The 13,996-nt window shown below is 38.5% G+C and overlaps 1 protein-coding gene across 46 annotated transcripts in view; it reads right to left on the bottom strand.

The window, feature by feature from the left end:
- KIDINS220 (kinase D interacting substrate 220) overlaps nt 1-13,996 on the bottom strand; it is a 117,680-nt gene that overhangs the window by 44,283 nt on the left and 59,401 nt on the right. For all 46 annotated transcript variants that reach the window (XM_045369842.3, XM_045369843.3, XM_074012404.1 and 43 more), the window contains 2 exons: nt 12,377-12,521; nt 5,976-6,138 (listed from right to left, as the gene is read on the bottom strand). In XM_045369842.3, the coding sequence (XP_045225777.1) occupies nt 5,976-6,138; nt 12,377-12,521 (308 nt within the window). The remainder of the gene's footprint in view (nt 1-5,975; nt 6,139-12,376; nt 12,522-13,996) is intronic.

The following is a 13,996-nucleotide window of genomic DNA, read 5'->3' as shown; positions in this document are numbered from 1 at the left end:
GAGGTGGGAGGGGCCAGAGAGAGAAGCACATGGAAAGTAAACAGTAAGAGGGAGGAGCCAGAACCAGGCTGAGGACACTGGGAACTCCAGCAGAAACCTGGTGCCTGCATACAGATTTTGACCAATTATGTCTTTTTGTCTTTAGAGCCCAATTTGAGATGCACAGACCATCATTTGCACTTTATACTATCTATAAGTCAAAATCAGTATTATTCTAAAAGCAACTCATTAGTTGCTCTCCTGCCCATGATATCTTTCCTACACCTAGCAGTCTTCAATGCCACAAAAATCACCTTTCATTCACTCTCAACCCGGGGTTTGTATATCAGAGAGCCAGACCATGTAGCTGGCAAGAAAAGGAAAGGAAGGCAATTTTTTAAATGATACAAAAAGTTGGCTATAAATCCATCACTAAAAAATAAAGAATAAAACGATCCTAAGAAACAAGAAAGTATTGAGACAGGGGAGACACAAAGGGAAATTAGTCTTATAAATTCTTGCAGACGTTTAGAATAACTAGTTTTCTTTCAAAACCCTGCAACAGGACTGCAGGTTTGGCTATTTACTTCCTAGCTCACATAGAAAATGCCACAATGTGCTATTTCTATAACCCATCTTTTATTATTTTTGAAAGACAAGGTTTCACTATGTCACCCAGGCTGCAGTGTGGTGGCTATTCATAGGCACAGTCATGGCACGCTGCAGCCTCCAACTCCCAGGCTCAAGTGATCCTCCTACCTCAGCCTCCCGAGTAGCTGGGATTACAGGCATACTCCGCCATGCCTGACTCTATTCATCATTTCATCTTTACTGTGGGATAGCCAACTACTTTCTGAACTTTTCATTTACCTTAATTTTTCTAGCCAGGTTCATTCCTATTCCCCTCCCACTGTGACAGTCTCAAAATAAGCTCCTTAAAATCAACAGGATTCCCTAACTCAGGCCAAGCTGCACTGACACAGCAAATAGGCCCTGAAGCATCAGGGTAATGGCTACAAATTTTTCAAGACCCTGCAATGAATCCCCATCTTACTCAGGGTAAAAGCCAAAGTCCTTACCACAGTCCTCCAAAAGGGGTCCATGAACCCCACTGGTGACCCGACCTGACCTCCTACTCACTCGCTTCACTGCACCCCATCTCACCACATCAGCTCCCTTGTTGCTGTTCCTTCAACACTGATTCCAGGTGCTCTCTGGCCCGGAACTGTTCCCTCTGCCTGGAAATGCTTTCTCAGATACCTGCCTGGAAAACTCTCTTGCCTCCTTCAACCCTTCCTCAACTCTTCCCTTCTGCATGAGGACAATCCTGATCCCCTTACTTAATGCAGAACCTGCACTACTCTTCATCTCCTTAACTCTCTTCTACCTTTTATCCTTTCCTCCACACTTGCTGCCTTTTAACATGCTAATTATGTATTATATATGTTGTTTATTACCCATCACTCTCTGACAGACTGCAAGCTCCTCGGGGCAGGGATCTTTGCTGGTTTTGTTCATGGATACACCCAAGCTCTTAGAACTGTGCCTGGTCCATAATAGGTGTCCAGTAAGTGTTTTCTGAATAAATGAATGAATTTTAAGCTTTCTCCCCTTAATTTCTCTCACATCTTTGGATGTTGCTAGAAGTCTAGTAACAACAACAAAATAAATAAGTAGCAAAATACACAAATAGGTAAACTAAAAAAAAGCCAAACACGTCTACTTTAATGCATTTCACTGTTTTCTCCAAACAATGAAAGTAGGCATGATTTACAGATACGTCAAAATAAGCTAAAAAATTATGCCCTTCATCTTTATCTTTAGAAATCTGAATTGTCCAATTTTCACAAAGACTTGGAGAAAAATAATGCCAATCCAGAAATGCACACTGAATGGTCAACATTACATCTGATTATGGGCATCTTTATACAAGGTCTGCAGGCTCACTCTTCACACTGAACTTGGCAAATATACAAATCTCATTTATTTCTGTCCAGAAAAAATATGATTTCTATTATAGATGACACAATCTTTATTTCAGTAAAAACCTGCTTAAGTTTCCTCTCCTATATGGGGAATTATCTTGTAATTTTGCAAATAACTAGATCAGGCTTTCTCTTTAAAAAGATAAAGAGATGGATAAAATATTGAACCTCTGCAGTCAAAGCAAGTGTGTTTTGAGAATAAAGATGGAAACAATAATTATATAAAAGATAGTAATTTAATAAATTTTGAATGACGACAACACCAATACCTACAGATAAGTAATATATCAAAAACAAAGAATTTCATTAAGATTTTAAGCTATATATAAAAAACACCAAAACAGTTTTTGGAAAAAATATTGCTAGTATCTTAAAAACTAAACAGAAAAATTATCAGTACAAAGGATGGAGTTTGTACTACAAAGGAGATGAAGCGACAACTTCCTCTAAACTAACTAATGTTAAATTTTTCATGCTATCCACATTCATAACTTAAGTCCACATGCAAAACAAACAAGCCTGTGCATAATCCAGGCCAAATGATGGCGGGGAAGAGAGGGAAGGAGAGCTGATCACCACCCGGAAAACGATGGAGACAGCAAGCAGGTTAGTGATGATGGCGGGGAAGAGAGGGAAGGAGAGCTGATCATCACCCGGAAAATGATGGAGACAGCAAGCAGGTTAGTGAGAGCTACAAGAGGTATGAGATGACTAGATGTGATAAAATGAAGCTTATTAAAGTTTTGGGTGAGTATCAGGAGGGCTTATAAAATATGACATTTTATTAGGAGAATGCCCTAAATAATGTATAGAAACACCATTACTTGAATAATTTAAAAATAACAGATAGGTCTATTAAAGTCATAAATTAGATGTCCATAGTGTCTGTACAGCAAACTGCTATTTCAATGAAATGGAAAATGGCTACCATTCTGAAGCACCCTTAGAACTTATTCAACTGTTCTTTAAACATCAAAATAAAGTACCAAAATAAAGAATGTTGTTATCCCTATTGCAAAATTATTCTGACCATATCATCCTGGGTAAAAGATTGACTGAGCAGTGTCAAAACAGAAATTTAAAACACTATCTTCATGAAAACTACTTAAATTCATTTTTTTAAAAACCACTATCATTCTGCTTTAAATGCCAGAAATAAAGTTTTAGACTAAAATCTTTCAATGGTTGCCTAAAATGCTGCAATAAAAACTAGACAGAAAATTTTTAGTTTTTATTTTACTCCCTTTCTTACTAAACGTATGTTTAAAAAAAAAAAAAAAAAACTCTCAAATGATCCAGACAAAAGCTTTCAGCTCAACACATAATTGCAAGAAAATTACAATAATTGTACCAATTAAAACCATCTTGAATGAACAGTGTGTCATCTTAATGTTCCTGTGGTTTACAGAGGGGTCTATTTAATTCGCTGAAATTGCTTTCCAGTGTTAGTATCAAATGTCATTTGTTAAAAGTTGAACAATTTAAAAAATAATTTAACAACGCAATTTCACCAAACACCAAGAACCAACATTTTCTTTTTCACCTGAATAAAGCCAGCAGATGTGTCATCAAATTGCTATAAAAATAAATGAGGCTTTTTATGGATTAAAAAAAAAATTTCACTACTAGCATTAAAAATACTATTTTCTGATTGTTTTTGCCAAATCAGATTTCTTTAATACAATAAATGAATATCAATTACATACTGCTGCTTTTTGTCGACTGTAAATAAAATTTTCTCTTTCAAATGACAAGCAATAGCATCAAAGAACTCAACTACAGTTAACTAGAAACATAATCATCTAGATTATTCTCACATACTTTAATATCTGGCTTTTCAATATGTTGATCAAAGTGTCTTCCTATAGTTTTTCATTCCAAATCCTTATTATATGTAATTATTTTAAGTCAATTCCTACGAATTATCAAAGACTGCTTACTATACTTTTTCTCTTCCTTAGACTAGCTACAAAATATTCTTTGTAAGTAGTTGCAGGCATTTAAGACTTAAATGTACTTATTTCACCAAAAAGAGAAGAACGGAATCTCAAAATCACCCCAAATCCAGCCCAGTCACAGTAACAAGCCTGCCAAAATGCCGAAGTTTAAAGTAATGAGTTGGTTTAATGGCAAAGCAAAGTTCACATCCCTCATTCTATCCCCGTCTAACACCTCCACACTTTCCAAAGCTTCAAGAGTACATAAAGGCACCTAGCAGAGCACCTGATGGGAAGGAAGGAGGTCAGGAACACTAAGTGACCCAACCTCCTTAAGTCAGAACCCATGTGAGACAACTAGTTCTCCTGTGCCCAAGTTTACAAATTTCTTGAAATCTAGAAATACATTCCTGGAGTAATATACTTCTCCTAAACAATACCAGTTCAGACAGGGTCTAAGAATCTGAGGCAGCTGCAAATTCCTTCCACTACTGTTTCTTAAGCCATCAGTCCACAGTTCCTAAACGAAGGCTTATTCTTTTTTATGACATATTTTAATTTCACACAAATGATAACAACAACAATCTCAAGGACAGATGAGAGTGTCAAGGGATTACCTGTTTATATTAAATAGGGCTTTATGTATCAATATAACATGCAAAAAATAAACCTAATTATATTGGTATGAATTATTATGAAGCACTTAAATCTTTTTAAAAGTTAAGTTTTAACCGCTTAGTAATTACTGTTACTAGCAAGCATTCATAATTATACAGCACCTGTATTATAATACAAACGTTTATTCACAAAATAAAACCTTGTATGTACAATAAAATATTGTACTACAGAACCAAGAGAAAAACGAATCATGCATCTCACAATAAGATGATTTGTAAAACCTCAAAGACCAGATGCAATGCAGTACCACTTCTCAATAGGTAGACGGTAATTATTATCACTGCATCTACTGGAACACCTACTTGATACAGCACAGGTTTAAACCACTAAACTAATTTCACATAAACTAACCAGAAAAACCCAGAAGAGCTCAAATCTGTGGACTAATACAACCACCTCTATAATTCTAAAACCAGTTATTTACTTAGAAAACATTAAATGTGTACATAAAAAATAGGAACTAGAAAAATAAGAAAACCACATACTGACAATACTCTAAGGAAATAAAAGTTATCTGAAATCTCAGAAGTTTTAATATATAAACTATACACTAAGGCTGGGCACAGTGGTTCACGCCTGTAATCCCAGCACTTTGGGAGGCCAAGACAGGAGAACTGCTTGAGCCCAGGAGTTTAAGACCAGCCTGGGCAACACTGCAAGTCCCTGCCTCTACAAAAAATAAAAAGAAAGGCCAGGTGCGGTGGCTCAAGCCCGTAATCCCAGCACTTTGGGAGGCCGAGACGGGCGGATCACGAGGTCAGGAGATCGAGATCATCCTGGCTACCACAGTGAAACCCCGTCTCTACTAAAAAATACAAAAAACTAGCCGGGCGAGGTGGCAGGTGCCTGTAGTCCCAGCTACTCGGGAGGCTGAGGCAGGAGATGGCGTAAACCCAGGAGGCGGAGCTTGCAGTGAGCTGAGATGCAGCCACTGCACTCCAGCCTGGGCGACAGAGCGAGACTCCGTCTCAAAAAAAATAAAAAGAAAAAAATAAAAAGAAAGAGCCAGGCATCTTGGTGCACACCTACAGTCCCAGCTACTTGGGAGGCTGAGATGGGAGGATGACTTGAGTCCAGGAGTTTGAGGCTACAGTGAGCTATGATTATGCTACTGTGCTCCAACCTGGGTGACAGAGAGAGATCCTGTTTCTAAAAAATTTAAAAAATTTTTAAATAAACTTTATATATCTGAAAAAGGAAAAGCATGTACAAATAAAGTCATAGATTTTTACATGATGGGATATATGCCTGTGCTAATACAACTCCAAAATTATAATGGAATTAATAAGAATGATTAAATCCAGAAGTATATATTTTATACATATTATTTTGTATTGTCTGCTTTATATGACTCAATCTAAAATAAAGTAAAATATAAAGAGGTAAAAAAAGGTACCTTTCGTAGATGGTTTTTAATGTCATTTGATCTGGAATACCTTCAGTCTCTTCCAAATATAATATGAGCCATGAAGTCCGGTATGGCCACTGCTCGGTGAGGTTGATCCAGCTAGCAAGCCTGTCCCAGTTGAAACTAATCTGATTGGCTCTCAGTAATCGCCCTTTTAAAAAAATACAAAAACATTTTAAAATTAACAGATGTGCAATAGTATGTTAAGTAAAACAGGTAGTATATTCTCAAATATTTTAAATTTCTAAAATTTACCATTTAATTTATACTACAAATTCAAATCTAGTACTGCCACGGCTTCATTTTAGAAGAGCTGCACTAAGTAAAGCTTTTAGGGCTTAAACACAATTTCAATTCTAAAGCAATTTTTGGTTGTTTGATTTGCCACTGGTGAGATATACTTCTTCGACCACATACATGCAAGCAAACATCTTTCAGAATTGTGTTACACAGTTCACCACCACCCACAATCATTGAGCAGAACATCCATTTACCCACAATGGACCCCAGTCCTCTAAAGTGCCATCTGCTGAGATCCTACTGATGGACTATAAACAGATCCAAATATGCCAGTCCTTTCTCGTTGTATTACGGATGAATGGGCAATCCTACGCGCTTTCATTTTCACATACTAAGGGTCATCTATGTAAGTAACCTACCGACTGAGTTGTAATGTTTCCAATATTTATTATTTATGTATTTTAAAACAACCTTGTCTATTGCTGGGATTTTCTGAGGACTTTAATTCGCTGTTCTACCACTAGGCATCTGTACAGGTAGACTGTCGCAATCAAACTTTCAGAACGGAGGCCTTGTTTCATTGCATCATGTTTCACCGTGATTTGGTAGGAATTCTGAGCTGCTGATACTGTTGTTAAATTTTCAAACACCGTCAATTTTACTTCATCATTATCAATTTTGTTTGTATGTAGACTAAGATACCTACTTGTTTTAGTTCCAATATGAGTTATTTCTTTTCCTACTACTAATAGACATATAGATATAGATATATAGATAGATACAGATATATAGATATATAGCTATATAAGCCCCAATCTAATTCTTCCTATATCACCAGGCCCTCACTCCCTCAGCAAATCTGCTCATACACAGAATTTATATTTTCATGGCTGGATTCCTTTTCCCTGGAAGGTAAGATGTGAGCATTTGATGGAGATACGGCTATGTTGGAGATACACACACAGTGCTGTGTGAAAAGAGAAAAAGAGCACCAAATCCAGAAGCGGCAGTTAAGGGAAGGTTTCCTTAAGAATATAACCACTAAAAAGAAAAAGACACACACACAAAAAAGAATATAACCAACCACTAGAACTAAGCTATGAAGAATGAACCCAAGTTAGTCTGGTGGGAAGGCACGGGCTGGCAGGGAAGGGAAGCAGAGTGAGGACATTCAGACAAAAGGAAGAGCAAATGCACCACGCATGCACGCAAAGTCATGAAGGAACTGGTAGACAGAGAGAACTGGAAAACTATTTTAAAAGTATGAGTGAATAGGCCAGGCGCGGAGGCTCACACCTATAATCCCAGCACTTTCGGAGGCAGAGGTGGGAGGATCATTTGAGGTCAGGAGTTCAAGAACAGCCTGGCCAATATGGTGAAATCTTCCCTCTACTGAAAATACAAAAATTAGCCAAGCATGGTGGCAGGTGGCTGTAGTCCCAGCTACTCGAGAGGCTGACGCAGAAGAATCACTTGAACCTGGGAGGTGGAGGTTACAGTGAGCCAAGATCACACCACCACACTCCAGCCTGGTGGACAGAGCGAGACTATCTCAAAAAAAAAAAAAAAGTATGAGTGAATAAAAATAAATATTCTATCCTAAGAATCTATCTAGCCTATAATGAGTGACTAAAATTAAATATTCTATCCTAAGAATATATCTAGCCTATAATTAGCTAAAAAATAAAGCAATATCAAAAGAAAATTCTGAACAACGAATATGTCTAAGATAATTTTTTAATCTTATCTTCAACAAAACAAGTTTGAAATAAAGTATATTTGATAAAGCACAATTTTTAATTAGGAAACCACTCAACTAAATACTTACCAATATTTATCTGCTAAAACCTCGAATTCTTTCCTGGTATTAATCTCTCTATTGCATGACTTTCCTAATAGCAACAACTATTTGCATGGTGTTCAGCCGGTAACATACACTTTTGCATACATGAGAATTGGGGATTCAAGAGGCTAAGTAACATGCCCAGGACTCAAACCCAAGTCTTTTGCCTTCAAATTCTATCCTTTCCAATAAAATATATTTCCCTACACACTTCCAACTAATGTTACCCAACGAAATGGAAAACATCACCAAAAAAGAAATCAAAATTTCATTAAAATACACAGATTTAAATCTGTGTATTATTTTTCAACACAGCACTTTTAAGCAATGAAACTAATGGCATTAGGGGCTTTTATAAAACGAAAATTTTACTTAGAAATTTTTCGGCCGGACGCAGTGGCTCAAGCCTGTAATCCCAGCACTTTGGGAGGCCGAGACGGGTGGATCACGAGGTCAGGAGATCGAGACCATCCTGGCTAACACAGTGAAACCCCGTCTCTACTAAAAAACGCAAAAAACTAGCCGGGCAAGGTGGTGGGCGCCTGTAGTCCCAGCTACTTGGGAGGCTGAGGCAGGAGAATGGTGTGAACCCGGGAGGCGGAGCTTGCAGTGAGCCAAGATCCGGCCACTGCACTCCAGCCTGGGCAACAGAGCGAGACTCCGTCTTAAAAAAAAAAAAAGAAAAAGAAATTTTTCATGGGCAGAGCTACATTTGATGAGACATAAAAGACAAATATCTCTCATTTAACAATTAGAAAGTCTACTGTATAGTCAAAGACTAATATTAGAAAAATTCTTACATTTGAAATGTGGCTTTAGGAAGATATTTTCTTTCTATTCTGAAATGTGTAAACATCATTATTTTTTAAAATGTGTATCTCAGTATCAACTATTAAATGATGTTAACTTGGTCCTCTTTAGAGTGTCTGAAAATGTCTAAATATAATCCAAAATCCTTTCTATGGATTTGTGGCCTGTAAGGCTCAAAGTGAACTACCCAGGGGGGCTAGTTGTTTTTGTCTTTTTGTTTTTTTTAAGATGGAGTCTCACTCTGTCACTCAGGTTGGAGTGCAGTGGCGCAGTCTCGGCTCACTGCAAACTCTGCCTCCTGGGTTCAAGCAATTCTCCTTCCTCAGCCTCCTGAGTAGCTGGGATTACAGGTGTGTACCACCACACCTGCTAATTTTTGTATTTTTAGTAGAGATGGGGTTTCATCACGTTGGCCAGGCTGGTCTTGAACTCCTGACCTCAAGTAATCCACCTGCCTCAGCCTCCCAAAGTGCTGGGATTAGAGGCGTGAGCCAGCACAACTGGCCAGTGGCTAGTTCTTTGACATCACTTCCCACCATTCTCTTTTGATCCCCAAAGTGCAACCACACTGGCCTCCAGCTGTTCCTGGATTTCCACCCCAGGGCCTCCACACTTGCTCTTCCTCTTGTTAAGATGCTTTTCTCAAGACAGATATAAAACTCAGTTCCCACTTCATTCAGGTCTCTTAGTCATTCAACAACAGCATCCCAGACATTGTTCTGGGTGCTGAGAAAACAGAAATAAGAAAGATAGATAGAAGGCCGGGCGCAGTGGCTCACGCCTGTAATCCCAGCACTTTGGGAGGCCGAGGTGGGCGGATCAGGAGTTCGAGACCAGCCTGACCAACAAGGAGAAACCCTGTCTCTACTAAAAATACAAAAATTAGACAGGCGTGCTGGCACGTGCCTGTAATCCCAGCTACTTGGGAGGCTGGCGCAGGAGAATCGCTTGAACCTGGGAGGCGGAGGTTGCAGTGAGCTGAGATCACGCCACTGCACTCCAGTCTGGGCGACAGGGCGAGACTGTGTCTCAAAAAAAAAAAAAAAAGAAAGAAAAGTAGACAGATAGAAAACCTTTGCCAGGTGGATTTGAAATTCTACTGAGAGGAGACAGACAAAAACCAAAGAAACAAACAAACAAAAAAGTAAATGATGTAGTGAATTAGAGGTGATTTTTTTATGTTGAGTAAAGCAGGGAAGGGTAACACAAGGCATACCGAATAAGATGTCATTTTATACAAGATGGTGAGGGAAGATCTTGTCGAAAAGCTGACATTTAAGCAAAGATTAAAAGGAAGTGAGAAACCCCATGATGCATATATCCAAAGAACAATCTGTACAGGCAGAAGAAATAGCAATCGCAGGAGCCTTTTGATGGAAGCATGTCTGACATTTTCAAGCAACAGCAAAGAAGTCAGTAAGGGATGGAGGAGGAGAATGGTGGGAGATGAGGTCAGAAGGGGGAAGGAGACGCAGAAAGGCAGATCATAAAGGGCTTTGTAGGAAACTATAAGGACTTAGATTTTTATTTTCAGTGAAATGAGGACACATTACGGAGTTCTGAGCAGAGACATAACATGACTGGCTTCTATTTTAAAAGAATCACTGTGGCTGCCGTATGGAGAATAGGCTGTAGAGAGAAAAAGACAGGAGTAGAGACCAGTCAGACTATTTCCATAATTAATAAAGGTAGAATACGAAAATGTATCTGATGAGGGTGGTATGCTAGAAATGGTGAACAGTGCTTATATTTTGGAAATAGACTGAAGACAGTGCTACAGAATATACTAGTAGATTGGTGGTGGTATACAAAAGAAAGATCAAGATTTTCTTACTTAAGGAACTGGAAGAGTTGGATTAATAGACAGGAAAGACATGGATGAAGTTTGAGTCAGAGAATCAAAAGTTCAATTGTAGACACATTATGTGTCAGATATATGTTGACACCATTAGATGTCAAACAAGCAACTGAAGAGCTATAGGGCTGAAAATACATATTTGAGAGTCGCTGGCATATAGATGGCATTTAAGCCTTTCAGAGTAAATGCGATCACCAGGTAGCAGGTCTAGATAGAAAAGGAGAACTCCAAGAAACGCACTCAAGAGCATTGCAATGCTAAATGGGAAAGGGAGATGAAGACTCACCACCAGCACAGGAGGAGGAAATCCAGTCAGGGTGGCATTCTGGAAGCCAAAGGAAGAAAAGTTTTTCAAAGAGGAAGAGTGATCAACACACTGTCAAACGCCACTAATGGGGTCAAATAAGATGTGCGCTGGCCTGACCACTGAATTTTATAACACAGAAGCCACTGGTGACCTTGAAAATGCAATTTTACTGAACCAAGAGCAAGAGATTATTGGAATAGGTTAGAGAAAACAGAGGGAGATGAATATGAGACACAGGGACAAACAAGGCTTTTGAGGAGCTTTGCTGAGAAATGGGATAGTAGCTAGAGGCAGAGGTGCGGTCAAGAGCAGCTTTTCTTGGGAAGGGAGAAACAATCTGTGTGTTGATGGGAGTGATTTTCGAGTGAGAGGGAGGGCTATCTCCTGTTTACGGTGTGGTTTTCATGACACACATCATTCTGTGACATTATATCTTTTGGTCTTCTCTATTAGGGCAGAGACTTTATCTTGTTCACTGCTTATCTCCACAAAGGACAGAAATGTTACCTGGCATAAGGTAGACACTCACTACACATCTGTTAAATGAATATATATATGTTGATAACATACTAAAACATTCCCATTGTTGAACATAAATACAGTGAGGCTTGAGAACTCACTTAAAGGAATTTAAGTACCAAAAATATTGTAAGTATATTAGATACAACCTCACTTGGAATACAGTTCACAGCATGAACCCCAACAATATAAAACACAATTCTAGTATAACTATCATAATAGAGTTAACACTAGTAAATATTACAAAGTACCAATCAATACCTTGCAAAGAGACATATATTTTACAAACTAACTTACAAGTATTGATGTGGTTGCCCTGAAGCTATGAGCAAGCAGGAATTCACAAGGCAGGGAGCAGACTTCCATGCAGGGACTTCAGGCACAGGCAATAATCCTCAATTTTATTGTCAATATTTTTTATTCAAAAATATCATTTGAAAATTAATAATAGCATATAACATCTGAGTTTCAACATTGTAGATTGTAAGCTAATTTATACTCAGTAATACGAATTAGAATTAAATTATCTTTACAGCAAAAGAAAAATTAAACTTCAGATTAAGTGAAAGATTTTTTTAAATCATAAAGTTTTAAAATAATGGTATACAGCTGATGGTTGATAATATCAGTTTTGACTTTTCATTGTCAAAACTAAAACTGACTTCATTAAGTGCACTTAATACAAATAAACCCAGTATTCAGCAATGTAAACATATACACACAATACATACCTACCTTTGTTTCTGAAATTAAATGGTTTTGTGAATGTTAAAGTTTATTATCGATCATAGACAATAAGAGACAAAAGTCACCTGTCACAGAAACAATATTAAGTAATCTTCTCATGGTCTGGGGACTGATGTCACTGAACCAGTCCTCGGTAACCAGCAGTTTTGTAAGATCAAAGGACATCTGGCGAGTGATGGTCCTCTGCATCTGCCTTCTTCGGTAAGTGTCCTGAAACAGCACATCATCAGTGAGAAGGAACCCATGCGTCCAGTCTAGGAACTTAAGGCTTTCTGAGATGTTAATAAATTTTTATAGCAACAAAAAATCCAAAGTTTTAGTCAAAGAGGAATATCATACAGTAATAAATTATTATCCGTGAGGTAGAATCTTCACAAAGCAATTGTAAAGTCATATTCACAGCAACTGCATGAAATGCTACGGTTTAGCTTCAGATGCATTTTAAGTTACAGTGGTACAATTAGAGGAAGCTCAATGCCTTTAAGATTATAAGTAAGCAGAATTGTGTAAAGAGAATGATATTCAAACTCCATGGGGTCTGGCTATTTATAGGAACCCTTAAATAATAAAGCAAATAAGCCCTTGTCTGGTTTTAAGGATTCAGCATTTTGATTTTTAGGTTATTATTATTATTATTATTATTAGACAGGGTCTCTCTCTGCTACCCAGGCTGGAGTACAGTAGGGCAATCACAGCTCACTGCCACCTGGACGTTCTGAGCTTGGGCAATCCTCCCACCTCAGCCTTCTGAGTAGTTGGGACTACAGGCATGCACAACCACACCCATCTAATTTTTTATTTCTATTTTATGTAGAGGGTGTGACTATGTTGCCCAGGCTGGTATCGAACTCCTGGTCTCAAGAGATCCTCTCACTTCATCCTCCCAAAGTGCTAGGATTACAGGCATGAGCACTGCACCTGGCCTGATGTTTAGATATTTTAAAGCATGTGAAAACTGTGTCAAAGGGACCACCTCTCTAACTATCCTCACATCTCCATATGAACGAAAGGCACTCTACAGGGTGGATGGGCTAAAGGAATTCCATCTCATAAGAGGAGGAACAGGTACAACCAAGGTGTGCTCTTGTCTAAGGTCCTGATGCACAGGAAGGATGGATGCAACCATGCGGCACCCAAGGATGCCAGGCAAGAAATTAAAAATGATAAGTTATATATGCCTCTGAATTTAGTGCTGTCGATTGTCATTCATCATATTAACTTTGCATCCGTATCTGTAAAGGGTAGAGGCATAAAATCAAAATGTCACTGAAGACTTTTTTTTTAAAAGTAAAACATCCAAACTTAATGGTAGCAAATCAGAAAAAAACACAAGGCCAATAGTAGCTCAACTTCACTGAGTGTGAGTGGCACTATCACAACTGCCCTGCAAGTGATTATCTCCCTGTCATATGCATACAGACATATAAAGAGAACATGCCCTCGTCCCATACAAACAAGATGGGGAGGTCAGGGAAACCAGTGTGTTGAAGGAGAAACCCCCAGTGGCTGGGAAGGACACAAGTCACTGTGTGGTAGAGAACAAAGAGTGAGCATCCCACAAGCATTTAGGGAAGGACGGCCAACAGGAAGGAAGACAAAGCCAGGAGTTTTCTCACACTACAAACCTTTCTCCCCTACTGCTATGGTGGCAACAGGCATAGCTCAACCTGACCAGGAATGAATAC

The sequence above is a fragment of the Macaca fascicularis genome, chromosome 13 (genome assembly GCF_037993035.2).
Source record: "Macaca fascicularis isolate 582-1 chromosome 13, T2T-MFA8v1.1".
Taxonomy (NCBI): Eukaryota; Metazoa; Chordata; class Mammalia; order Primates; family Cercopithecidae; genus Macaca; species Macaca fascicularis.
This window is presented reverse-complemented; position numbering and strand designations above follow the sequence as displayed.